Here is a 25809-nt window from a genome sequence, read left to right as displayed (position 1 = left end):
AGATCAGAAACAGGATCTGGGATTAAAGAACAGACTGAACTCGGGACATCAGAAGACACCTGTCCTATAAATAGGAATCATTTACTAATCTGGAACAACGCACACATGTTTTGGCAACTAATCAGTCAATAAAAGCAGGAGACCCAACATCAGAATTATCCTAGCGCTATTGTTTTAAGATGCAGAACAACAACTGACATCACCGTGACTTAACCCCTCACTTCCCAAATTCCCATCTCACCTATCTGTGCTGAATATCCCCCAAGATTTACCCTTCCTGTTGCAAGCCCGCTACTATTGCCTAAATCTGTCCTCGTTTCTGTACTGGAAAACTGCAGACTTCCCACTGCAAAGGGCTTCAGAAACAATTAGTGACTCTGTGCACTGTCCGATCTGTTGACACTTGGGTTTCTAGGAAAAATTAACAAAAACATGCACAACAGCCTGCATAAGGAACAAGGCAAAGTGCTGCTTCCAAACAGGTGCAGCCGATTATCTGAGGCAACGCTCTGCATGAAAGAAAAAAAAAAGCACATTATTTTCTTCACAAATTTTAAGAGCACTAAAAAAATTCCAGATAATGGGAAGTCCCTGAAGCTTTTAGAAAGTGTTTTCTCATAGCCCATGCCTGGTATGACAGCTGCTTCTTTGCAGCTATGGGGAGTTGTGGTTTTCCATTTGTGAAAATTCAAGTGAAATCTATCATTTTTTGGAAAGAGTCGAAGTCCGGGGCTTCTCAAATATCTTTACAGGTTGAACATTTGGAAAGGATTCAAGACTCCAATCAGAGCCTGAATATGTGGAAATATTTAACTCTCTAAGAAACAGTATATAAAATAAGCTGTTTCTCTGCTTGATGACTATTTCAGGATTGACTAATGGCTTGTCGTGGTGCCAAACACCACGGAGATGGCTCAAGAGGATAATTTCTGAAACTTGGATTTGTGGCGTTCTATCAAACGAAGATTTCTGTGACAAAACCCGAGATCCGGGAATTTATATACAGCAAGAGCTTAAATGGACTTCTGGACACCAGATTTCAGAAGTAGCTCTACCACATTTGCTGAATGAAATATCTGCTAAATCTTTTCCTAGAGAATGAACAAGCTTTAAAATAAAGGAGGAAAATAAAGACTACTGTATCGAACACACGTCCCTCCTGGGAAGTCCTTGCATTGCAGCTGGTTGGTCTCTGGATCTCATTTTGGGGAAGGACATGATGGCAGGATGAAAACTACACGCTGCTCAGCCCATCTCAGGGGGTCACCACGGCTTAGCCAGGACAAACCCATGGTCTGATCTCCCCCCGGGGTGAAGGGTCCATTTGACCAAATTATGAGCAAAGGCTAATGAGTTTCACTGGGTTTCAAGGAGCAACATATTGCTGTGATCAGCCCTTCTTTAGCTGGCACATTCATGTTACACGTTGGTTCAGATTATAAGGATAGAAAATGCCATTAATATAACGTAGTTTTGCCTCCTGCTTGATAGAGGTTAGAGGACCTACCTAATAACTGCCACACCAAATCCATAACTTCCATCTGAAACAGTTTCAGCAAAAACCTTAATTCAAGGGTGACTGATTGTTAATTCACCTCGTACCCAGGTAAAAGCTTTCCAACATTTATTTTCAGCATTATAAATCTGCACAATATTAGCCCAGGGCTGTCCTTTGTTGGATTTTAAATCATAGGTTCTCTTTGTGCCTTTCCTTGCTAACATTTCATGCTATTTGCTGTGAGCTTGTTCTTCCCCTCGTTGGTACTTGCACACACTCTGATCAAGTTACTTTTAATTTTCCCTTGGACAAAATAAACAGACGAATCTTACCAGAATCTTGCCTATAACTCTGTATTTCCAGGATTTAGTCACATTTATTGCTCTTTTCTGAATACTTTCTGGCTCGACAGCATCTTTTCTTCCGTAAAATGAACGGGAGAACTGGATGTAGTGCCTAACACCACCCTCACCCAAGCCATCTCCAGAATTAAGGCTTCCCACCATCTCTTCCAGGGCTCCCTTTGGGCACAGGGAGGAACAGAGCCTGAACTCACAGCTACTGCTCTGCTCCTGCCCACCCAGCAGTTGGAAGCAGCTCCTTTTTCATTATCCACATCCGATCCCCAACTCTTTTTTCAGCCACTTCCACCTCACAGATAGAGCCTGTACCCTTCGGTCTTGTAAGCCCAAATTCACATCTAGTATCAAAGCATGCGGACATCTGTAAGACTCAGGTGCCACTCCCAGACTTGGAGCTTGTTAACCGCAGGAGATCAGGAGGCAGGCAGCAGCTTTCCCACCAGGCTGCTGACACAAAATACGAGATAATTGAAGGCTTTGGCACAGAGAGCGCAAAGACGCAGCAGGTGTTAGAGCAGTGATGTCTATTTCATACCTTTCCATTTTAAAACAGCAGCACGAACACAGATTGCCCCGTGACTGTTCGGTTGCTTGGGACAGCATCTCCATGAGGTGCTGTACACCAAACCTCACAGTCTGCTGCCAAGTAGGCATGATGCATCCCAGCACCCTTCTTTCACAGCACCACTACATTTGGAGAACCTGGGGCCAGCCTTCCCCACGTGTATGCTCACAGGCAGCAGTATCCTCAACATCAGTTAAGTGCCATATAAGTAGAGTCACACCATACATGCAGAATCATGGAACATCCCAAGGTGAAAGTATGATCTTCGAGGTCCCTTTCAACCCAATCCATTCTGTGATTCCATGAAAGGGACCCACTCAGGGATCTTCATGTCTATCTCCTGGCTCCACACAGGATCACCCAAAAACAGAATCCTAGAACAGCCCAAATAGGTGCGCAGAAGAGGGCTGCTCTGCCAGGCAGTAGTGCCAAGGTCAGGAAGGAGCAGCCCACACCCTGGTATGCTCATCTAAATGCAAAGCCTCCAGAGGTACAATTCCCACTTCTGCAGCTACAGACATACACACCCATGGTTACAGCCTCCTGCTGAACTAAGGACTGTCACCGTGCCCAGATTCCTTTTCTACGTATTAAACAGCATATTAAGGCTCACCCACCCAGAAAGGCTGTGGGTGTGTGCGCGCCAGAGAATGCCAAGGAACAGTTATACAACATCAAAAGGCTTCTAGAAGGACCTTCTGCATTTGGTACAACAGTTACTTTGTCAGACATCTAAACAACTTATTGGACTGTGTCCTCTCCACTTTTTTTCCCCTCCTATTAGCCTCCCAGCTAATCCCAGAGCTGAATCGGTTTCCTCCACTTAGAGGCTCCACTCAAGTTTTTTTTTTCCCTAGGATTCCCATCTTTCTCTTTCTTTTTACTTTGCAAATATATAAATAGTCACATCGTCATACGAGACAAGTAGAGACTGACTCTTATGGGTAAAAAAACAGATGTTTCCCAATCTTCCCTAACAAAGTAATATTTTATATATGGCTCTTCAATGGATTTATAGCCAATGAAGGGATGTTACTACATTAGCTCATGGAGGGGGTGGGTGATAAAAACTGGAAAGGAAGAGCCAGACAAGAAAAAAAAAGAAGCTATCCAGAGCGCTGCAATTGGAGAAGCATGACAAATGGGCAGCACAGTTTTAGAGGGCTTCGACAGCAAGGCAGATTGCCTGGCTGGGAGTGATTGTCCACAGCTGGAGCATCGCAGAGACCATCTGGTATTTCTTAAACATGCTTTCCCCAGGTGATCCGGCTCTTGGAGTGCCCCAGCAAAGAGAAGGAAAAAGGACTGTGAGTCTCAGCCCCACTTCTAGGGCCACCCTAATTAGTGAATAGAATTATAGTTGAATTGGCTTCAGTTTCTCTTACAAAAACCTCTGTTTTTGCCACCTTCTCGATTAAAAAAACACCTCAGTGTTATGGAGTCTCTCATTTCTTCAAGAAAGTCAATGATTGTGTCTCTTGGCAGAGTGACCCAGTATAGAAGTTAATGAGGGGAAAAAGGGACCTGAGGTTCTGTCTGAACACCTTGCAGCCTTGCTCTTCTCCCACCCTGCTCAACCATGAGTTTCCACACACGTCTCCTACCCCCAGCATACCCGTCCCTGCTGCAGGACTCTGAGATCCTCTCATTTCCAGGATTTTGATCCTTTCCTCAGCTTAGAAAAGCATTATAGAATTCAATTAGCAATGCGTGCCACAGGCTGCTGTCCCCACAAAGAAGAACACAGGCAGAGAATGCATCCCTCCCGACCCCCATGAGGCTGCCCCATCCCGAGCCAGCAGCGTCAGGAGCTGCTAATGAAGAGAGGCAAGAGCAAGCAGTAAATAACGAGTGAGCAGACAGATGGAAAAAGGGTTAGCGCGAGCAGCCGGAGAGCAGAGCCTGGGATCCAGGCGCGTTCCCACCAGCAGGCAGTGCCCCTGCCGAGCAGCGCAGGCAGGAGCCCCGCTCCCCTCTCCTGTTTTCCCCATGACCCAGCACAGCCGCAGAGCACAGGGCCATCAGATGCATCCTGTAGAGCCCAGAGGAGGCAACCGCCCCACAGCCACGCAGCCCTAATTCCCGGCTGCGAGCTTTCCAGCAGCACATAAATACAAGTTCTGCTATTTTTCACAAGGAGAAAATATGCCGGGATGGTGGCTGAACCTGGTGATCCTCTGACTGCAGAGCCATTTGTTGCTAAGTCATTGTTTGCTAGGAAATGCTTTTTTAAATTACAGAGGATGAGCCACACACAGTCTGTCCATATAGACACGTGTCTCCAAATGCGTGCTGGAGAAAAACTGGTGAAGCTGGGCAAACAGAATGCAGTCCCAGCCAGAAATACACACACCAGGTGCTTCAGCTTCTCCAGGCTGAGAAAAAAATGTAAAGTAAATGACTGGGTCAAAAATACCAAACAAACAACTATTTAAGTGTTCTAGATTGCCAAAAGAAATGTATTCCAGCACCATGAGTGCAGGGAATTCTGAATGGAAACCATGCAGTGGTATAGACAGTAAAAAGAGCAAACAGATGAAGCCACAACCATAAAGCTGAAAATACATCGACCAATTGGGAATTCAAAAGAGTCAAAAAACTTATAAAGATATGAAGGGGGAAAAAAATAATCCACAGCTTCTGGAGTTGGGAGGCATTAGTTTTGGAGTGACCAACGTATATGCACTTTGTTTTAGGGAAAAAGATATGATGATGAACTAATAAGACAATGATGTACTTGAGTTTATTAATAACCCAGAGTTGTGTTAAACAACATCTGCTTCAGATAAGCACTGGTAAGTCACCCATCCCAGATAATTTGCACCTCTGAGTGCAGTAATGGGATCTCTGACCTGTTGACACTAATTTTTAATAAATCTTGGAATGCCAAGTAATTCTAGAAGGGTAGGAGAATGCTAACCCCACACCGGTGCTTAGCAGGTCTGTCTGACCCGGGGAGTTGCAGGCAGGCAGCCTGGCATCAGACCCACACTAAGCAATTAAAAGCTAATATGACAGGCCAGCAATAATTCATCATATTCATGTTTCAGCTAATTACCAGCCAACACGTGTCATATAGAATCAAGTCCCATCTAACTGGTGTTACGACTTGATTTAAGAACTTGCATTAGTAAGAATAATTTGGCATAACTAGATGGAGAAGAGCGTCCAACACGACAAAAACACTGATAGCCTGCTTCCAGTCTCACGACTTGGTATTTTATCATTTAGATAAACAAAGTCCTCTGAGGCAGACAGCACAAGCAGGTTAGTAAATAACAGAGAAAACAGAGCGCTCTTACCCTGTGATCTGATTTGTATGGCCGCATGGCCACGGGCCAACAGTGCGTGCCTTAATGCAGCCAAGTGCAAGATAATACACGTATGGGAGAACAATACAAAGCTCGTATCGGCAGGATCGAAGTCTGTCCAGCAAGGCCACGAGACAGGCAGAGCTACAACGGTAGTTCTGCTCTGGGCTATGGGATCAGGAAGATTAGAACCCACTTGTAATTAGGGACCTTTAGCTGCCCACACATTGGCTGGGGAAGGAAGACATCAGACACAGCCTTGCTTTGAGTTCCTGGAACGCATGGAGGAAAAAAAACGGAGAGAGGAGACGGGAAAGGGACAGGAAAGGAGGCTCCTTGGGGTTGGTTCCGATCAAATTGCAGACTAAACGACTTGCGGCACACGAAGAGGTGGGAGCTCCACCAGGCTGGTACAGACGAGTGCCGGGAGAGAGCCAAGCACTCAGAGAAACCACGCACAGCGAGGCTCCTGAGCGGCAACGAGGAGACATTTGATAACTCCATTAGTGGGAAGAGGCAGACCAGAGAGTTCGTCACCTCCTACGTGGGGAGAAAAGGTTAATTGATGGGTTTATGCCACTGAATGCCACGAGCCCTCCCGAAGCCGTGAGTGCGTGTCAGCCCTCCCCCTCCCACCGCAATCTGTTTTCTGTTAGGTTTATGGGTTTTCTTTATTCTCTACACAGCACCCAGAGCTGGCTGGTTCTGGTAATGACATTACATGTTATAACGTACATATAATTGTTGATTCTAAGATACACAGTTTATAAAATATTTTCCCTTATGAGACTCATTAAATAGGACGGTAAATCGAATTTAATAAATTCTAAATTCGCCGTAAGAAGCCGTATTCCCCACAGTTACAAAAGAAATGGCCAAATCAGATAATGAGAAAGCCAAAGTGTTGCTTAACAAACTAGAGAGCGTCACCTGAGAAAGAGATTCCCCTCCCTGACCTCTCTCACACACACACGCCCGTCAGCACACAATGAGTTGTAAAACTGCTAATTAGGGTAAGAGAAGGCGGCCATCCCCGGGGGTTGGTTTGCAGCTGTCTCAGGAAGCAAGGAGGTATAAATCGGGACACGAGAAAGGTATTTCACGAGAGCCAACAGCTTGCAGAGCTGCACGCAGAGCCAGAGCTGAAATGTTTCCACGCATTTGTTGGTTCGGACTTTGTGAAAAAGGATAACCAAGACCACACAGTTAAAAGCAGCAGGGTAAGACTGAGTTATCGTAGTGTAAGAGCAGAACAAAGATTATTTAAGTTTGATGTCTCTGAATGGGCCCACGGCCCATCAGCAACTATCTCTAAGAATTTCTGGCAGACAAATGAGGTTTCAGAAGACTGGGAAAGGGCAGATATAGTGGCTGTGTTCAACAGGTTGAAAAATCAAGGAAATTGCAGGCCAGTCGACATAACTTCAATTCCTGGAAAAAAAATGTTGAAACAAATTAAACAGTCCATCTGCAAGGGAGGGCTGGAAGCAATAGGCACATCACATGAAGCCAACCTGCTTTCCCTTTGACATAGCAAAAGGGTCTCATATGTGAGATAGGGGCAACAGATGTTATATACCTTTACTTTCGCAAGGTTTCAGCTTGAGTTCTGTAGAACATCTTAATTAGCAAATTAGGGAAATAGAGTCTAGATGAAATTCCATACGGGGAACGCACAGCTGGTTGGGAAACCGTACACAAAAATGCAGACATGAACAAGCAGTACCGTGCCAATAAAGCCCACGGCTGCACGAGGGTATGCAGGCAGGAGTGTCACGCAAAGACACGTGAAATAATCCTGCTGCTCTTCAGCTACAACACTGGGCTCATTTTGAGGCAATGCGCTTCAAAGAAGCCCAGACCAATTGGGTGAGCCCAAGGGAACCCAGCAAAACACAGAGCCACAAAAAAAAAATGCAGAGTGCTGAAAGGGACCTCAAGAGGCAGAATCAACCACGCACGTGTCATTCAACTTGAAAACAACATGGCCATGAGGAGAGAGCAGAAGAAAGCCAGTTGTTTGGTGTGGAGCACAAAAGTCTTAGGGGAAACACAATAATAAGCCTCAAATATGTAAAAGATTTCTGCAGGGAGGAAAGGAGCACTGTGAGCTGCTCTGCTCATCCGCAGGGAGAAGACATGGTGTAAAGGGCTTAAACCGAGCCAAGAGATTGTAGAAAGCCCAGCCTCACCGTGATAGCTGCACCCTAGGGCTGACTGCTGAGCAAGGGATAGACTCCCCATCGCAAGAGGTGTAAGAACAAAGATAAAGCCATGCTGTGTAGGTCTGTTAACGATGATGTCCCAGAGAGCAGTGCAGTGCTGGTGCCCAGCCCTGGGCTCCTGCAGCCTGCTGGCTTTACACAGACGTGCCCTGGGACATAATGTATTTCAGCCAAATGCCCTCAGAAAGCCACGTAGCAAAAACAAACATCCACTTCGCTTCAGAATGAGCTCATATAAACAGCTGATAAAGACACAGAACCACTTAGTTACAAGGGAATGTTTTTACAGCGTGTGTTTGCCAGCACCATCCCCACAGTTCAGATGCTGACATCTCAGAAGACACCTGCAAACCATCTCAAAAAAGGGACTCTGCAGCTCTGCTGGTCATTATCTACAGGCTCAGTGCAGATAGCACTTTTATGGCATATTACAGTTTTCCTGATCCTTCCTCAGGAAAATCCCACAGTGTTTCACAGCATTTATATACTCCCTCTCTTCCCCACAGGGGCTAACAACACTGCCATCCTCCTCGCAGTGACCCGACTCCTCCACCAGTACCTCAACGCACTGTGTCAATCAGTGTCAGGAACCCAGGGACGTAGTTTTCCATACATATTTAGCTTTGAACGCTGCTTCTCCTGTGTCAGCTCTGATGAAGGTTCTGAGCCCCCAGAGGCGCACTCTGACTGCACCAGCTGGTCAGATCAGGAAGGCGGCCTCTCCCCAGCCACCCCTCCCCAAGCAGGGCCCAGGTACAGCTGGCTTATCATGGAGAAGGCTAGAAGATGCCCTCTGGAGGTCCTTTTCAGATTCATTCTTTGTGATGCTGTGGATAACATGAATAACATTATAATCTACAATGGAGGAGGAAGGCAGACAGCTTGACCTTAAGTCTGTCTCACAAGATGCCCCCACTCCAGCCCTACAAGTCCTCATCAAAGCCTAGTTACAAATAGGGGTAGAACTATACACCTAGAGCAACACCAGCAAAACGAGCCGAGCATCTTGCATGTGCAACAAAACCACATCCAGCCCACACCCTGCAAAGACAGCCCCAAAGCATGCCCCACCAGTACCAGGATCTCTGCCCTACAGACATATCCTTCTCCAGGACCACCACCCCCCAGCACAGCGGCATTCATCAAGATGCACAGAACTGCTGGCCACCACAGGAGGTCTGCAAGTGCAGGAAATACACACATCCCACGTGCACAATCTGAGCCACAGGATTCCCTGCCAAAGAGCAAGGAAAATTCTCACCATTATTGAAAAGAGAAGAAAATCATACCTCTGAAAGTCAGCTTCTTGTTTGTGAAGCTCCATGAAGACACGCTGCCCTTGCTTCTAATCCATACCATTGCACAAAACACTCTGTATTTCTTCTTTAGGAAAAACGGGTGCACACATCCTCACCCCACTCCATCACTATCACCTTACACACTCTTACAACTGACCCTAAAAAGGGTTTCTATTTATCTGCTGACATCCCAAAACCGCTTCTGTCCAAGAAAAACCTTCCATGCAGCTCACAGCCTCTCTTATGGCAGAGTTTGAGTTAGCTAACAGCCTTAATAGGACTAATTGGATGCCAGTGTGAAACACTTGATTGCAATTTGGAAACAGATGGTGAAAGGCACTCTCCTGTAGCTCTCACCTTTCTTCCCAGCAGCCCCCATTGGTCCGAGTTTCCTATGTCTCTCAGTGGGGCTGGGAGTACTACACACAAGGGCCCTTTCCTCCATCCCTGCCTTTGGGGGGGTTGTGTCCTACAGGGTGATTGAGGGGCTCCCAGCACCCATCCTGTAGTTGTTCTGTCTTTCTGGTGTGCTAGGATGGCCTGAAAGGCTGTCATCACAGCACTGCTGGTGCAGTAAGTGATCTGCTTTGCAGCCACAAGCAGAAGGCAGAGCAGAAAGAGGAGATGCTTTTCTGCTGTTCGGAATGAGAAGGGGGGTACTGTTTTGTTTCCTCGGGATGGGAACTCTTGAAGGCAAATGCACTATTTATGGTCCATCCTTGCATCTTGGGAAGCTCGGTTACACTTAACACTTCATGCACATGCAGGAGGGGACAGTTTCTCACCTATGTCTGTTGACCTCCTGAGCAATTCCCTCTTCCATTAGGCTTAATGGAATTTACTTAACAACAGTGCTGAACCCAATGTGTGTGGCCTCACCCTGCCCTAGGGCAGGATCCAGCGTTCTCCCCCATCCCACCTGTGCTTTCCACAGGGCAGGCGACTCTGTGTGCCCTCCTGCTCCATTGCAGCTGCCCCACAAGCACAGGAGACGCTGACATGCGAAACGAGATACCTATCTCCCAGCAGCACTGGGAAGCAGCAAAGATTAATAAGCCTCAAAATGTTACACAGCATTTAAAGGGCGCTGTCACAGATCAAAGGCTATCACTCATCTCAGGGAGGCAGGTGCCGTAAGCCTGCAGAGATCACATACAGAAAACAAATGCAAGATGCAAGAGAAAACTGCAGACAGGAGCAGAGGAGAGCTCATGCTTGTCTAGAGGAATTGAAGTGGCCTAAGCCAGAGCACAACATGTGTTCCTGGAGGAGCAAGAGCCAGAAAGCCTGCCTGCTTTCACTCAGTCTCAGTTGTGTCTTAGCGCAGAAAACACATTGCATTTTAAGACACTCTTACCTGGGAGGTACCTGCTGCTGGGAGCAGCTGAACTCCCGGTGCAGGCACACAGCCTGCCTGGTGGCTGGGAGCACATTGGGGACTGCGTGCAACTGCTGAGTGCATCCTGGCTTACACCGCAGCGGGTCTGCAGAGCCGCACAGAGCAGAGCATGAGCTCCATGAGACCGAGGGGCTCCTGGGCACATCCCTCTGGGGGAGAACCCTTGTTTTTGGGGATCCCCGGGCAATCCATCCCTGCATGCTCAGCCCTTCCATTGAGGACTCCCTCCAGCATCGCACAGAAACGTGCAGAACAAAAAGAAGTCCTCATGCAAACTCTGCCTGATCGAATCTGGAAGGTAAGGAATGCCCTTCTGCAACAGATGTACAACCCTCTGCCCACCCCAAACACCAGATCCATCACGGGGAAGGGAAATATTTACACAAGTTAGTAGAGTTCCAGTTAAATATTATGCTTAGCTGTCTAGAGCCCATGTTCTCAGACGATGTCTATGAAATAAAAGATTAAACTTCATAACAATTATGAAGTTGCTCTGCACACATTCAGAGGGAGTTAAAGGACATTAAAATAGTTCCTTGGGTAATATGACAATGAAATTGCTCTCTCCTTCCCGGAGAGCTGGTGCTAAACCCTTATGAACCCTCCTGTAAACACACTTGGAAAGGGTAAGAGCGGAGCTGATAACCAGGTAGCACCTCTGCTCCACGGGCTCTGCAAAAAATGCGAGCAATGCTCGAGGGCTTTGAAGCAGCGAGGGAAGGAGGATAGGGGAGAGCAGCTTCTCTTCTCAAGGGAAGTTTGTTTAGTGGAAAGTAAGCAAGTTGTCAGGGGAAAAGCTGACAATGTTGATTCCAGCAGTTGTACTGGGAATAAACAGCCAAGTGGATTACGTTACAGGGAATGAGAAATGGCTCTGAGGATCCCATTTAAATGCTGGGCTTTCAGGAATGGTATGGTTCAACCACACTCCTGGCCCTGATGCCCATGGGGCCGAGCCCTCAGACAGACCTACTGTGGCCAACCCTTCCCTGCAGGGTCCCCGAGAGGGCCGTAAGCCAATGTCCCCAGAGGGGACAGAGCTCCCTGCTGTCATGGCTTGTGGTTGGTTGGGGTGGTAGCACTGGGGCTGTGTGGGACCCGTTCCCCTTTCCCAGCCTGGCTGCAGGGCCAGCGTGGGGCCCTGCTTCCCGTAAAGATGGGATGGATGCCTCCCTGCCTTCCGCAGGAAAGGGACCCAGCGAGAGGGGAAGGGGATCGCACTTGATTTATTGGCCTCTTCCTCCTTCTCATCGTCTGTGGCTCGTCCAGCTGTAGCGATAAGGACAGCTATGAGAGGACACTGCTGGCTGCTGGGATCCCGTCCTCCTGCCCACTCCCTGCCTGCAGACATCAGTCCTTTACAAGCACCATTAAATGTGTATCCAAAATGTGGCAGTCTCCTCCATCCTTTGAGATTCTGTTCCCTGGATAATACAAACAGTTGCCAGAAAAAGAGTATCCTCTCAGCTCTGTCTGGGCCATTATCCCTTTATATTTGCTCTTTAATATTTACTGGGTTCACACAAAGTGCATGCTCTGAAAAAAAAAAAAAAAATCAGCTGCAGCTTAAAGGACTCCAAATTTAGTAATTGCTGCAGCCCCACCGAAGTGAACAGTGAGCGAGGAGATCACTACAGCACTTCACATGCTGTGGCATTCTGCTTAGATCAGACTGTGGGAAACATTCTGTCCAGTGGCACCAAACCTGGAGTGCCCGCTGCAGGGGCTCTGTGAGTCCACCACAATCTCCTCAAGATCCGTTCCCTCCCAGCACCCAATAACCTCGGTAGGAAGTAGAGGCGGCCAGAGATGCTGATTCACATAGAGGGGAAGCTGTGAGTTAGCAAGAACTAGCCACAGTTCCTGACTCCAGAGCTGGTCTTGCAGCCTTACCTGTTAGTGTGAGGTTGCTGTATGTGTTTGAAAACTGCTCCTTTAACAAAACCAAGTGCATCTGAGCTGCCTTTTCCCTCTGTAGCTCCAACATTATGTCAGGATGCTGGGCGATCTTACAGCCTTTCTGCTTATCCAGGGCAATGTCACTGCGAACAATGTCTATAGCAAAAGGGAAAGAAAAAAGGGAGATGGCCAAACCTCAGCTTTCATTGTCACCAGACGCTTGGATAGAACCAGCCAACACGACAGCCACACAACCATCACTCAGCATGAGCAACCCAAAAAAAGGGTTAAAACCCCTTGGATCTACCTGTCCAGTGAGGTTCCTCTGCTTAAGTCTTCTTTTCTCCCACTGAAAGCTCACGTCATTGCCTTGAATAGGCTCACACAACCTACCGCCCCTTCCATCCATCACTGGTGGATGCTGATCTCTTACAATGGAAGCTAATCTCTTAAAATTATGACCTCTCTCTGGCAGGAAAGTGCAAAAGTATCCCAACATTTATGTTATGACCCTATTGTTGGTGTATTTGACACTAAATAATGAGAAAAAGACTAAATACCATTCTAGTGATCCTTGGCTTCTGTCTACCATTGCTTGTCAAAGATGGTGAAGAAGGCTTGCTCTTGCCCTGCGTATGCTCACTGCTGGAGCTGGGTCAGCATGGTTTACAGCTCTCTGAGAGGGTCTCTTTAAACTTGTAACACCTGACATTCAATACAGGAGACAGGAAGCTTACTTAATGATTGCTTTCTCTCCATATGAACATTTTGTAAGTTCTATTGTGGAATAAGAATATGATATTCCCTCTCCTAGAATAACTCACCCGCTGGAGAAATGCAAAGGTCGAGTAGCAGTGGGGGAACAAGGATCAAGTAAGAAGTGGCCAGTCCTTAAACAGGAGGTGGGCAGCGCAAATCATTCCTTTCAAGGCCATTTTCTGAGCTGAATAAACTCTGTAACATGCTTGGATCCAGAGGAACCATATGTTGTGCTGAATTCTTACAAAAGCTTCGGCGGCCAGAAGCGATAAGGGATGATGGAAGTTGGAGTTCTTCCACCACATTGCACAAGGTCAGGCTTTGCATCACGAGGTTGCCCTTTCCTTGGTTTTATTCCCATCTAGCTAGATATTTCTGAAGGAGCTCATTGTCAGAAGAGAGGCACGCCTGGCTCCACAAACACACTCAAGCTCCACTCCTGTCATGCACACCAAAGAACAGAGAAGTTAGAATCATAGAAGAGAATCATTAAGGTTGGGAAAGACCGCTAAGATCATCCAGTCCAACCATCAACCCATCATCAGCATGCCCAAGTGTTTTCCAATACCCATGCCGATGTCTTTTAAGGTCTCGGATCTCAGGTTCTGCAAACCTGGGCTCCAAGTGATGTCCTGGAGTGGCAGTGAACCCACTCTGAAGGTGGGTGGAAGACTGTTGGCCACATTGTCTGGGCTGTAGGGAACTTCTTCAGGCCATGTCCTGTGGGCCAGGGCAGACGTTCAGCATCATCTGGCCTGCTGCTGCCTAATTTGACCCTCACACCAAGAGACGCAGGACTCCGGAGCTGCCACTGAGGGTTTTAGGATCCATAGGAGCCTGGCTAACAAGTTGGCTTGTTTGCTGGATGATGAAGGAACCAAAGGGTGAGAAATCCATGAGGAGGGTTGAGGAGGACAAGTCATTTCTGTAAGGTTTGCAAAGGCCTCAAAGTAATTTTAGTGGCTTTGGTGAAAAGGCAGAATGGGCTCTTCTTCAGTGGGACAAAATTTCTGTATCACCCTGGGACCAGGATCCCTCTCCTTGCTGTCAGGGGCCAGGAAGCACCATGGAGAATGCAAGGGGATGTGGCAGCAGGTCCCACGTGGCACCCCAACATCTAGAACCCTGCCTTCCTCTTCAGGGACTGCAGGTCCCAGTGATCACGTGCTGAGGAAGGGATATAGTTGTGATGGAGAAGATGTGAAGGGCACAGAAAGTGGGGATGCTCTTCTGGCAGCCAGTTTCATAGGCTTCCCAGAAAGCTCCTACTGTATGTGAGCAGGAAGCAGAGGCGAGCATGCGGGGTCCTAACTTCTCACAGCTAAGGACCTAAGGGATTTGCCCGAGACCTAAAACTGGAAGTGGACCCCATATCTACTGTAGCTCCAGCTTAAACAACTGGTAGATGCATGGGATATGGGATTCCCAAAGAATCTGATGCCTGTTTATCCAGACCCACAGTGCAGGCAAGGAGGTGAGAACACCTCTAGTAGAGTTGTCAGGGAAATTTTTTACAGAGAGGTTGGGGAGGCACTGGCACAGGCTGCCCAGAGAGGTTGTGGGTGCCCCATGCCAGGAGGTGTTCAAGGCCAGGTTGGATGGGGACCTGGGCAACCTGATCTAGTGCCTGATGTAGTTGTTGGCACCCCTGCCCAGAGCAGGGGGGTTGGAACTGAACGATCTTTGAGGTCATTTCCAACCCAACCATTCTGTGATTCTATGATTCTACACCTCTCTTCCGAACCAGCAGCACCAGGGGAAGAGGCCACAGCTGCTGTAGGAGCTCAGGGAAAACCTCAGCAAGAGCAATCCAGGGAAAAGAGCCAGCAGGAAGCTCACAGTGATCACATCTAAAAGTAAGTGAGAGAAAGGGGAAAGGCACAGGGGGGTGTGAGGAGAAGGATCCCCTGGGGAGCTCTGGGCAGGGCAGTCCCTAAGGGGGACACAGCCTTCCGAAACGCAGAGCAGCCATAAAAACCAACACACGCACACACACAAAATAATAAATAAAATCAAGGGGGAAAAAAAAATACCCAGCAAAACAAGAAACCAAGCGACTCTTGCCAGAAGTGAGAAAGAAGAACTCCAGATGTGGGAGCCCCAGAGGACGCCAAATGGTTTCCAAAGCCGGCAGACCAACGAGCTGTGTACGCCTCGGGAGGCAGCGGCCGGGCCGGGCCGGGCCGGGTCAGTACCTTGGCCAGCTCAGCCCCGCGCGGCTCGGCGGGGCACGGCCGGGCGCATCCCGCAGCGCGGCTCCCGCAGCCCCGGCTGCCGCGGCCCGCTCCGCTCCCGGCGGCACGGTGTCCCCGCGGTGGCGGAGCGGAGCCGGGCCCGGAGCCGCCGTGCGGTATGGAGGGAGCACACCCGTGTGGCGGCCAGGTGAGCTGCGGCTCGGGCAGCCCACGCGGCGGGAGGAGTCCGCGGGGTCCCCGGGTGCACCGAGGGGAAATGGAAGAAGTTGGAAAGCAGCAGCGAGAGCGGCGGCTTTGTCACAAATCGTGTGCATCCTCATCGTGCCTGTCTTCAATAGGAAATTCTCTGACAGATTCGTCTCATTCCTTTCTTTTAGATGGGAAAATTCCCTGACAATGAGTTCCAGAAATTATTTCGCACTCGATAAAAAAAAAATCATATTTGCTTTATACATAATAATGCCGCTGGATGCTCCCTATTTCTTGTGTAATGAAAACAAGGAATTAATTATTCCCGAATTATCTTCTCTGCATGCCTCTGGGTTCACAGCATTTATCATCTCATCAGTCATCTTTTCCAAGATGAAAACACGCCAATATCTATGTCTGAAAGCTGTGATCCTGACCACCTCCATCACCTTACTCCACACCTACGTATTCTTTACACTGATCCATGTGGTCCCAATATAGTACGGTGCGTTTGTAGCATAAAAATGCCCTCAGTGGGCTTCTTTCCTGATATGAAGACGGTGATTCAATCTTCACTTCCTTAAACGTATTCACTGGAAAAATTCATAATAAATTCAAAACATTTACCCTGGTTGGCAGCAAAAAAAAAAAAAAAAAAAAAAAAAAGTAAGGTTTTGTGGAGAATTAAGGATGCTTATTAGAAGCAATCAAACATATAACCACAGGAATCCTTTGTCTCACCCATACACCAGCAAAAAGCTAATCAGGAGCTCGTTGTCTGATTGCGCCACTTCCTGCAGTTATAAAGCAATTTTCACGCACGCTTCTTGCAAAACCATTCGAAATTTACAACCAAAAATGGAGATAATCATACTTTGGAATTATCTCCTTCATAGATAGTGCCTTCCGTACCTTGCGGAGGGCAGCTTGTCTATTGGCTTCTTTTTACAGGAACAGGAGGATGACCCACCTCGTTGGAATGCACCTGCTGGTGGCTGAGCTGTGGAGCCAGAAGGGCAATCCCTGCGCAAGGCCGAGCCCTCACTGCTCTGCTCTAATATCCAGGTGAAAGCATAGCACCTAGAGGCAGCCTGCACTGTGCAGGCTCCGCAGGGAGTACTCCATTCCCCTGTGCACAAGGCTCAGGGTCCTGATGCAATGCCTGCTGTCTGGCAGTGTCAGAAGGAAGGGATCCTGAGATCAAAGCATGCACATGAAGCCCATCAGCCAGTGTCAGAATTACACAGTGTAACATGGACTTGCCCACACTATATGGCAAAACCTCCCAGTTAGTATGGAAGGCATGAGGAATATGTTTTTTTTCCAGGTTTTTGTGGTAATTGGCCATTTTTCCAGATGCCCAGTATCCTTCCAAAGAAAAAGGACACAAAATAGAAGGAAGTAATTTAGAAGCACCTGAGAGCATTTCTGAAATGTGTTGTCTGTACACACTTTGGCTCAGCACCTTTTCTTACACATTACCTACAGCATGTATATGTGCTCCCTTCCCCCTCTCCCTCCCATGACACACACAGGGACACGTTGTCTGTGTGTGTCAAATGCCCTTTGGTCTCAATCAGCCACAGAAACACCAAGCTACAAAAGGATGGAGAACCCACCGAGGCACTTGGGCCAGCACATCTCCAAGAACTCCAGTTCCAAGAAACTTCTCTTTTTCCCTTGATTTTTCTCTTCACAGCACATACGCATAGAGAGAAACTTTAATGTTCATGCCACCAGGAGGTGTCCAAAACTGCTCTCTGCAGCTGTGGGGTGGCACCTGCAGCACTCCCTGCTGAGCCAATGGAAGAGCCTCCAAACCCCACCAAACACCACAACGCCAGGCTCCAGGGCAGCACAGGTCGGGTTTGCAACACAAACTCAGCTTCAAAGGATGTTTTGTATTTATGCTCCCAGCAACTATTACCAGGGCAAATGGACAGCCCCAAGTGCTTGCCCCAAAAAGGAGCTGCTCAAGGCTGTTTCCCTAGAGACCAGTGTTTCTTATTGTCCCATTCGTCAGAGCCAAGTGGTCCCTGGCAACGCGTGAGGTGGCTGGAAGGACAGCCAAGTGCATTATCCAGTAGGCAACCCCAGAGCAGAAGGAGAAGCTGGTCTGCTGCAGACCGAGCACGACATTACGTATTCTTGTACCTGCCCAGGGGACAGACACATGCCTATGGCCAGAGAGAAGCAGCTGCAGGTAACAGAGCACAAGTCGCAACACAGATGGTGAGGGAAAACCAGCCCCGGGGGGCACAGACACTGAAACTCCATTTAAGGGAGGCTGAAGTCTCCCAGGTCAGAAGCGTTACACTTCTCGACCACCAAGTGTCAAAAGGTCTCCCTTACAGCCCCACCTCCTGGTACTGCAGGGCTCGGTGTGTGACAAACTGGTTTTCTATTGGGAACAGACCTCAGCCAGGGCAATGCCATGGCCAAACAGGGCAGACGCTAGGACTGAGCTTACCAAGCATAGGTTGCGCAGGATGGCAGCCACCTGGTATGCCCTGTGCACGGGGGTTAATATAACAGATCATTTAGATGGCCTTGCAACGCTTGGCAAAGGTCAGAAGATACACACAGATGTGCTGCCTTCAACACCCTGCGGTTTCAACCAACCCCTTTCCCATAGGAAAGTGCTTGGACGAGTCCCTCAGCCAGCTATGGGCAGATCTGCTGCCAGGTGATGAACTCCTGCCAAACAGATGCCAAACAGACGCCAGAAATGACACAGCCCTCCACCTGTATGAACTGAACTGATACACCTCCGTGCTGCCTACCAGCAGCCACGGGATGTACACAGACACAAACACTCAAAGCAGAAAACAATGGAGCTGTCATTTGTTACATTGCAAAAAACCATGAAGGTCAGACTTAGACATTCACAGATTTCTCTTCTAATCATTTTCCGTCTTTTTTTCTCTTTAGCTAGATTAGACAAGAAATTTCAGCAAATAGACGATGAGGGGACAAGTGCATTACACATGGAAAGCAGCCCCAGTCAGCCCAGGAACTGCGGGCAGGGCAATGGGGACAAGAGGACACTTGCTGCCTTCCCCAAGCTCAGGCACTGGGTGCCATCTTTTTCCATGCTGTCTGTTCAGCCCACGAGTTCCTCACATTTGTGCGTGCCCTGAATGCAGGCGGGTCCCACATAGGCTGTAGATGAGGGGGGCAAAAAGCAGAGAGGAGAACGTGGCTGCTTGGATCCAGCGCAGTGGTGCAGAGAGCTGCAGTGGCACCGGGATTTCTTTGTGGAGAATTGGATCCCCCGAGTGAAGCACAGAAAGATGGGAGCTACCAACAACTCCGGCTTCAGAGTTTGCACACAGATCTTAAGAACAAATAAGAAAGCTTTGCTTCCAGGCAGGAAATCCTTTTTACCACACCTTTCTGATTTACACTGATGCTTGATACACACCACATGTGTCCCCTCCCTCCCTCGCTCCCATTTGCAATGGTTCTGTTCCACATTTAAGTGATGAAAAGTTAAGACCTGTGGTTACAACTTCTATGAGAAGCTTCATTTTGAAGGACTGCTACATTTCAACTTTATTGCCACGAGGAAAACTGAAAAAAAAAAAAAAACCCACCCAAAAGCTTTCAGTCCTTCCCTAACATGAAAGCTTCTGTGAAGACATTTAATAAGTGTAAGTTCTCTCCTGCAGGCTGTTGAAATATTGACCTTTGGGCTGAAGCAGGGAAATTTACTCCTACCGATGTTGAGCGTGAATCTCATCCACGCTTCCATGCGCTACGCTTAATTTTTCTATTCGAGGTGGCTGCAGGTTTGGCCAGCATGAAATTCATCCCAGTAGGCAGAGCTTACAGCAAAGCCTTCACCAGAGATCGGTTACGAGAAGGAAAAAAAAAAAAAACCCAAGTGATGGGATGGGGATTGCTTCAGCAAAGACGGAGCACACACATCACCCACCTGCCCGCGTGTGGGGCTGGGAGACATTGGTCTCGCTGAGATCAAACACTACGTGGAGGAACAGAAAGCCATCAGAAAACTGGCAAACGCGTCTGCTTTTTCCATTCAGCACTGTGCTGCCGAGTGGATCTCTGCAAAACTTCCTCTGCTCCACTGACCTGCCCGCTGGGATCTGTCTGGCATTAATTGGCCCTCGAAAATCACTTATGGAAATATCTTCTGCTAATTTTTGTTAAGTCGTAAGTAAGAAAAAAAAGGGTTTTTCTTAAGGAAAACAATAGAAAAAAATCAATAAATCCTTGCACTCGGACATGATATTCTGCTTCTCGAAATAGAAGCGTTGGCCCTGACTTGTCTGCGAGGTTTCTTTGTGTGAATTAAGGGCCGCAAAAGGTGAAAACCTTTCGTGCAGCTGCGGAACCGCTGGGAGGAGGGCACAGAGCGGCGAGGAAGGGAGCGGGGCAGAGCCGAGACGAGGCGGTGCCGCCGTCACTTCAGGCAGGGCCCGGTGGTACGGCGCTGCGGAGAGGGAGCGGCTCCCCGGGCACCGACGGGCACCGAGCCGGGCCGGGCTGCGGGGAGCCCCGGGGCCGCAGCTGCACGGAGAAACGCGGAAACGACGCCGGGGTCCCCAGGGAAAGGCAGAGCTCCCGGGGAGCACCGGAGGCTCCGGAAAGATCGCGGGAGAAGCGGTGCAAAAGCAGAGGGGCGCGACCCGCGATACCGGGGGACGGTCCCGTCCGCGGCCGCTGCCCGGCGCGGGCCTTTTGTTCCTCCACCGGACACACCGGCAACGGGAGGGAAGGGGAAGGAGGAGCCCCCCGCCCGGTGCGGCGCCGCGCGGCGGAGCGCACGGCGCGCCCGGTGCCGCGGAGCCCGGGCAGCGGAACGGGACCGTGCGGTGCCCGCAGCCCCCGCAGCCGCGCCCGCCCCCCGCCCGGCCCGCGGCCCCGCTCACCGTCCTCGTAGTTCTTGAGGTAGTAATCGGGGCCGGGCCCGCCGCGGCTCTTGGCCGGGTTCTTCACGTTGTGGAACTGCAGAAAGTCCGTCCTCTTGCCCGCGAAGCGCAGGAAGGCGGGGGCCAGGCCCCGCGCCAGGGTCACCAGCCGCCGGGAGCTGCGGGGAGGAGAGCGGGCTGAGAGCTGCGGGACGGTGCCGGTGCGGGGAGGGCCCGGCGGCCGCAGCGGGGGAAGGGAGCGCCGCGCGGGGATCCGGAGCTCTCATCGCGGCCCGGCTGCTCCGCCCGGCACGGCACGGCACGGCACGGCACGGTTCGGCATCGCATAGCATAGCGCGGTGCGGCGCGGGCACCGCTCAGCAGCGCCCGGCTGCGGGGCTCCGCGGTTCAACCTCGGCAGCGGGAACGGGGCCGCCCCGCCCGCTGGCAGCGGGGCCCGGAGGCCGGCGGACCCCGGCTCTGCCCCCCGGAACCCCCCGGACAAGTGCAGCGGAGGCACCGGCTCCCGGCTCCCTGGGGGCGGAGGCGGCACCGACCTCGGAGCGAGGATCCGCTCTTCCTTCCCGACTTACCCAGCAGGACCGGTGCTCTCCGGCCGGCCCGGTGCCTCCAGGCCGCTGAGCTCGGCACCCAGCTCGACGCGCAGCCCGGCTCTGCCCACCGGGAGCCCGGGGAGCGTGGGGTTCGGAGGAGCTGGCCGACACCCGTTGCTGCGGGTTCCTGGTGCAGGGGGTTTTTCTCCCTGCGCTGCCTCGGCCCCATGTTGTGCTGCTGCTGCTTTTTTTTTTTTTTTTCCCCTTTTCTTTTCTTTTTGTTGTTGTTGTTGTTGGAGCGGAGGGGAGCACGACATTTTTGCAGTCATAACTGATAAGTCTCCGAAATGCTTTCTCCATTGCAAACATGTGCATCTTAATGGAAACCATGGCCTCGCTCCCTCCGCCTCAACGAGCGCCGCGGGCAGCCCGGAGCCCGGTGGGGTGGGCGGCACGGGGAGGGCGCCGGGGGGGCTCCCGCCTTACCTTAAGAAATCGAGCCAGCCATCATGAATGATGGAGGGGTCCAGCTGCAGGGAGAGGAAATTCTCACTGATTATCCTGACAGGGCTCTTGGTGTTGACATCAAGGAGAATGAGAGTCCTTCCCTTCACACCTGGAGATTTCTCCACCGGCAGCGCTCTCCTGTCCCCGGCCTGGGAGGGCAGCGAGAAGGTGGCCATGAGGGCCAGCCCAGGTGCCATCAGCGCTAGGAGCCCGGGGGGGCAGGAGATGGAGCAGGGCATGCCGGAGAGCAGGAAACTCCTAATTAACTCGCTGTCTGCAGGGGCTCGCTGGTGGCTAATTGTCCTTATCTAAAGTGTGGGGCGCTCTGCCTTTTTTTGCAATGTTTTGGTGCTGGTGGAGGGGAACTCACGCCCCTGACCAGCCTTTCTCGCAGCCGGTGCCAAGACTCCTTGCAGCCAGCACCGCCCCTTTAAGAGATGCAGGCTCCAGACATTTTTAACTTTTTGAAGGTAAGGGGAGGCTCCTGGTTTAACCCCCTCGGCTCGGGGCCCTCCGGAGACCCGCCGGCTCCGAGCTTCGCTTCGCCCCGGCTCCCGGAAGGGCCGAACCGGACCGGAGCCCGGCACCCCGGGGAGCTCGGCAGCGAGGAGCGGTAAGGCGGCGGGGCGGCCCGCTTCGGGACGCGGTGCCGGGCTGCGGCAACCGAGGCTGAGCGCGGAACGCGGCGGACGCAGCGGGAGCGCGGAGTCCTCGCGCCGGAACCCCGGGATCGGCCCGGCCGGCGCACGGGGACCGCTCGGATACAGCGGGGAAGCGGCCCGCGGGGCGTGGGACGGCAGCTGCTCTCCTCCGCCGCCCTCGGGACCCGCCGGTGTCCGACCCGCGGCGGAGCGTGGCGAGGAGTCACGAAGGACGCGCCCGGCGCGGAAACGGCTGCATCGGCGGCTCAAAGAACGCCGCGGTTCGGTGGGACCGGCGGTGTCACCGCGGCGGTGCCCCTGCCTGGAGGACCGGGACTACCGGGGCGGGAGCCGCCGGCGAGCGGCCGTTGGTGGCATCGAGCAGGGGATCCGTGGGGGTTCACACCTCGGGGAGCGCCCGTCCCAAGCGGGCATCCCGCCCCGCCGGCAACCGCCTCCCGGGACGGTCCCGGGCTCCGCACGCCGGCGAGCACCGTAACGCGCCCTACCTGGGCCCTCCGCCGCCGCCGCGCTCCGCCTCGGCACCATTCGCCCGGCGACAGAGCGGGGCCGCGTCCGGGCTGAGCCGTGCCGCGCCCGCCGGGACCGCCGCCGTCGGCGACCGCAGCCTCGGGGCCGGGGCCCGCAGCTCCATCTGCTGGTCACGGGCCCGGCCCCAGCGGCGGGGGAACGGCACCCACCTGCGGGCAGCGCTGTCCGGGGCCGGGGGCGCCGGGACTGAGAGGAGAAGAGAGGCGATGAGACAACACCGAGGGCTGCCTGGGCCCGGCGTGCCGCACGGAAGGGCCGAGCCCGAGCCGAGCGGCGGTGGGGAACGATGCACCGGCGGGAGGACGAGGCAAGCCCTGCCTCTGCGAGGGATCGGCAGGAGGTGCACGAAATGGGATTTGGGGGGACCCGGCCGGGGAGCGGGGATCACATCACAGCACCCGGCGACAAAGAGCAGCGCGCGGTGCCCGGCGCAGGCAGCGGGGATGGAGCGCTGTGGAAGTAAGAGGATCCGGGGGAAAGGGCCGTGCAATTTCAGCTGTGCAAAGCCCTGGCATCCCGGGACAGGAAGAAGGCAATTTAAGGTTGAAAAGTTGCGTTCGGCTCAGAACGCTTCAGCCGCGGTTTGCAATAGCAATTCGCTGGCCCCGGAGCTGCAGGAGCTTGGTTTGTGGGTCACCTCCGAACGAGGGACACGAGTTCCCGTATCGTCTCCTTTGTTTGTTCGGGTTTATTATTATCATTTTGTGTTGCGGGATTTGGTTTTTGATGGTCTTTTTTTTTATTGTTGCTTATTTGTTTTCCGTATGATCAAAAGATATCGGCGTTTGTTGGCCGATAAGCGCTGTGACCGCAGGCCGAAAGTCGGGATCTCTCCCCCCGCTTCTATTTCAAAACGAAACTCCGATGTGTTACGCAGCGAAGGACAAGAAAGAAAACAAATCACCTCCCTTAACCTTCTCCGTTACAAACGCGATACTTCGGAGGAGAAACGCGTTTAGCACGAAACACCCCTCGCAACCCGTCCCCGCTCTGCAGGCGGACTCCGGCGCTGGGAACGGCCCACCCGCGGCCGCAGAGCTCGGGCAGCGCTCCCGTCGGGGCCGCCGCTGCCGTCGGGGCGCGGGCGGAGCCGTCCGTCGGGGCGGCCCCAGCGCCGGCGTCTCCCCGGGAGTGCAGCGGCGCTCGGAGCTCAGCTTACAGCAGCGGCTGTGGCCCGCCGTGCGAAGCGCCGCTCCTTTCTTCTGTTACCATAATTGCTTTAGAAAGCCTGGCTCGCTCCAAAAAGAAAAAAAAAAAAACCAAAAAGTATCTGTGAAGATTTACTCGCGGTTGTGTCGATTTGGAAGTACGTTTCTCTATTTTCCGTCTACCCTCAACGTGCTGGTTTTAATCTCCAAAACAGCCATGGGGAAAGAAAACCGGGGGAGGAGAAGCATTGCTATAAAGAGTTTAACTTTAAGCGAAGCACATTAAATATTTTCCCAACGTCACCAAATAAACAGCAATCCTCCCGCTCCCAATAAACTATTTAAAGCATGTCGTATCATCCCTTCTGCTCCCGCCAATGTACTTTCCTTTAATTTACAAGCCGAACAGAGCAGGGGCCTGTCTTGTTGTGTGTGTCTGCAAATGTCTGGCACCCCCCTCCAGTCAGTCGCAGCTCACAAACACTACCGTTGTTATCAGAGGTACTCACTTCGATCTCTGCCTCGCTACTGCCTGTGGAAGTGGCTGCTGTAAATGATCCGAGCGGCTGCGGAAGGGTTCCACCTCTATGCGGCAGGGCTGATAGAGGGAAAGAAGAAAGAAGCGGGAGATAAATTAAGTCTAGAAGATTAATTAAACGGAGGTCTCCAGCTGTATATGTCAGCCCGAAGGAAAACAGGGAAAACCTCCTCAGGAGGGACGTTTTGCGTTCCCTAGAAAATAAACGGCTGCTCATAAAGGATGAAAGTTATTATGGTCAGAGGATGTGCTGTACCAAACAAACCTCCATTAGGCTAGGAAGGATAAAACAAGCTAGACAGCCTCTTCAAAAAACAAAAATCTTCATGTCTTTGATTCCCAAGATATCAACCATGTCTGTTTCTGTACTGCTGTCAAGTAAACCTGAGTTATGGATGCTCTCAAAGAAGCCAGCAAGGAGAAAAGTCAGCTAGTGAAAAGAAAGAATGTTCTCCGTAGACAATTTGCCCAAAATGTTTTCTTTTCAGACTCTTAAACGCCCGCCCTGCACCACGGCCTGACTTACGAGTGCTCCCCAAACGATTTCTGTTCTCCCCAAATGATTTCTGAGAGGAGCAAGGACACTAAAAGCAGCCATCAGACCCCATAACGGCACAGCCGATTCCTTTTATTGAGGATTTTTGTTTTGCTTCTTCTGCACTGCAACGTCCATCTATTCCACCGCAAGAGACCTCATGTCTGGAATGCAACCTCCTGAGGTTACCGGTGCCTAAAGGTTGGTGTTGCACAGCGTGAACCCCGCTGCTGAAACCATTTCCTACCGTGCCGATGTACCACCTGAGTGAACAGACAGCAGCTTGATTTAGTGCAGTATCAGCGCATTGCTCTTTAATGGAGGTGTCCTGTGAAGCTCTGTAACAAGCAAAACCATCTGTCTGCCCTAGGAAGCCAGGCTGGAGGGGAGCCCCGCACCAGCGTGCGGAAGGCAAACCCACGGAGAGCTTCCCCCTTCCTGCATGCAAGGAGCAGGGCATCCATCACCACGGCCGCCCGGCCAGAGAGCACATCTGGCAATGCTGCCTCTGCATTATCACCAGTGTGGAAGGAGCACAGAGAGGTACCTCCAAACGTGGCCATAGCACAGCGGTGTTGGGCTTTCCTTCAAGGGTTAACCCACCCTCGTTAGCTGCCTAACTAAGAGGGCTATAAAAAAGAAGGACGAGAACAAAAAGGAGGCACCAGTCCCATGAAGGCTGTGGGTTTGCACGCAGACACACAGCGAGACACAGGAGAAAGCAAGCAAGAAAGCTGGATTTTAGGCAGCTGATGATAAA

General features: G+C 51.3%; 1 protein-coding gene across 9 annotated transcripts in view; it reads right to left on the bottom strand.

Moving 5' to 3' along the window:
• The window catches only part of HPSE2 (heparanase 2 (inactive)), an 85992-nt gene that overhangs the window by 55424 nt on the left and 4759 nt on the right, over positions 1-25809 (bottom strand). For 6 of the 9 annotated variants that reach the window (XM_046943186.1, XM_046943184.1, XM_046943183.1 and 3 more), the window contains 2 exons: positions 24486-24574; positions 20596-20753 (listed from right to left, as the gene is read on the bottom strand). In XM_046943186.1, the coding sequence (XP_046799142.1) occupies positions 20596-20753; positions 24486-24574 (247 nt within the window). Of the gene's footprint in view, positions 1-12551; positions 12714-20595; positions 20754-21167; positions 21560-21614; positions 21953-22785; positions 24065-24485; positions 24575-25809 lie in introns of those variants that run through there. The other 3 variants (XM_025151816.3, XM_025151814.3, XM_040703137.2) reach the window with 3 other exon arrangements.

This window comes from Gallus gallus, chromosome 6 (assembly GCF_016699485.2).
Source record: "Gallus gallus isolate bGalGal1 chromosome 6, bGalGal1.mat.broiler.GRCg7b, whole genome shotgun sequence".
Taxonomy (NCBI): domain Eukaryota; kingdom Metazoa; phylum Chordata; class Aves; order Galliformes; family Phasianidae; genus Gallus; species Gallus gallus.
This window is presented reverse-complemented; position numbering and strand designations above follow the sequence as displayed.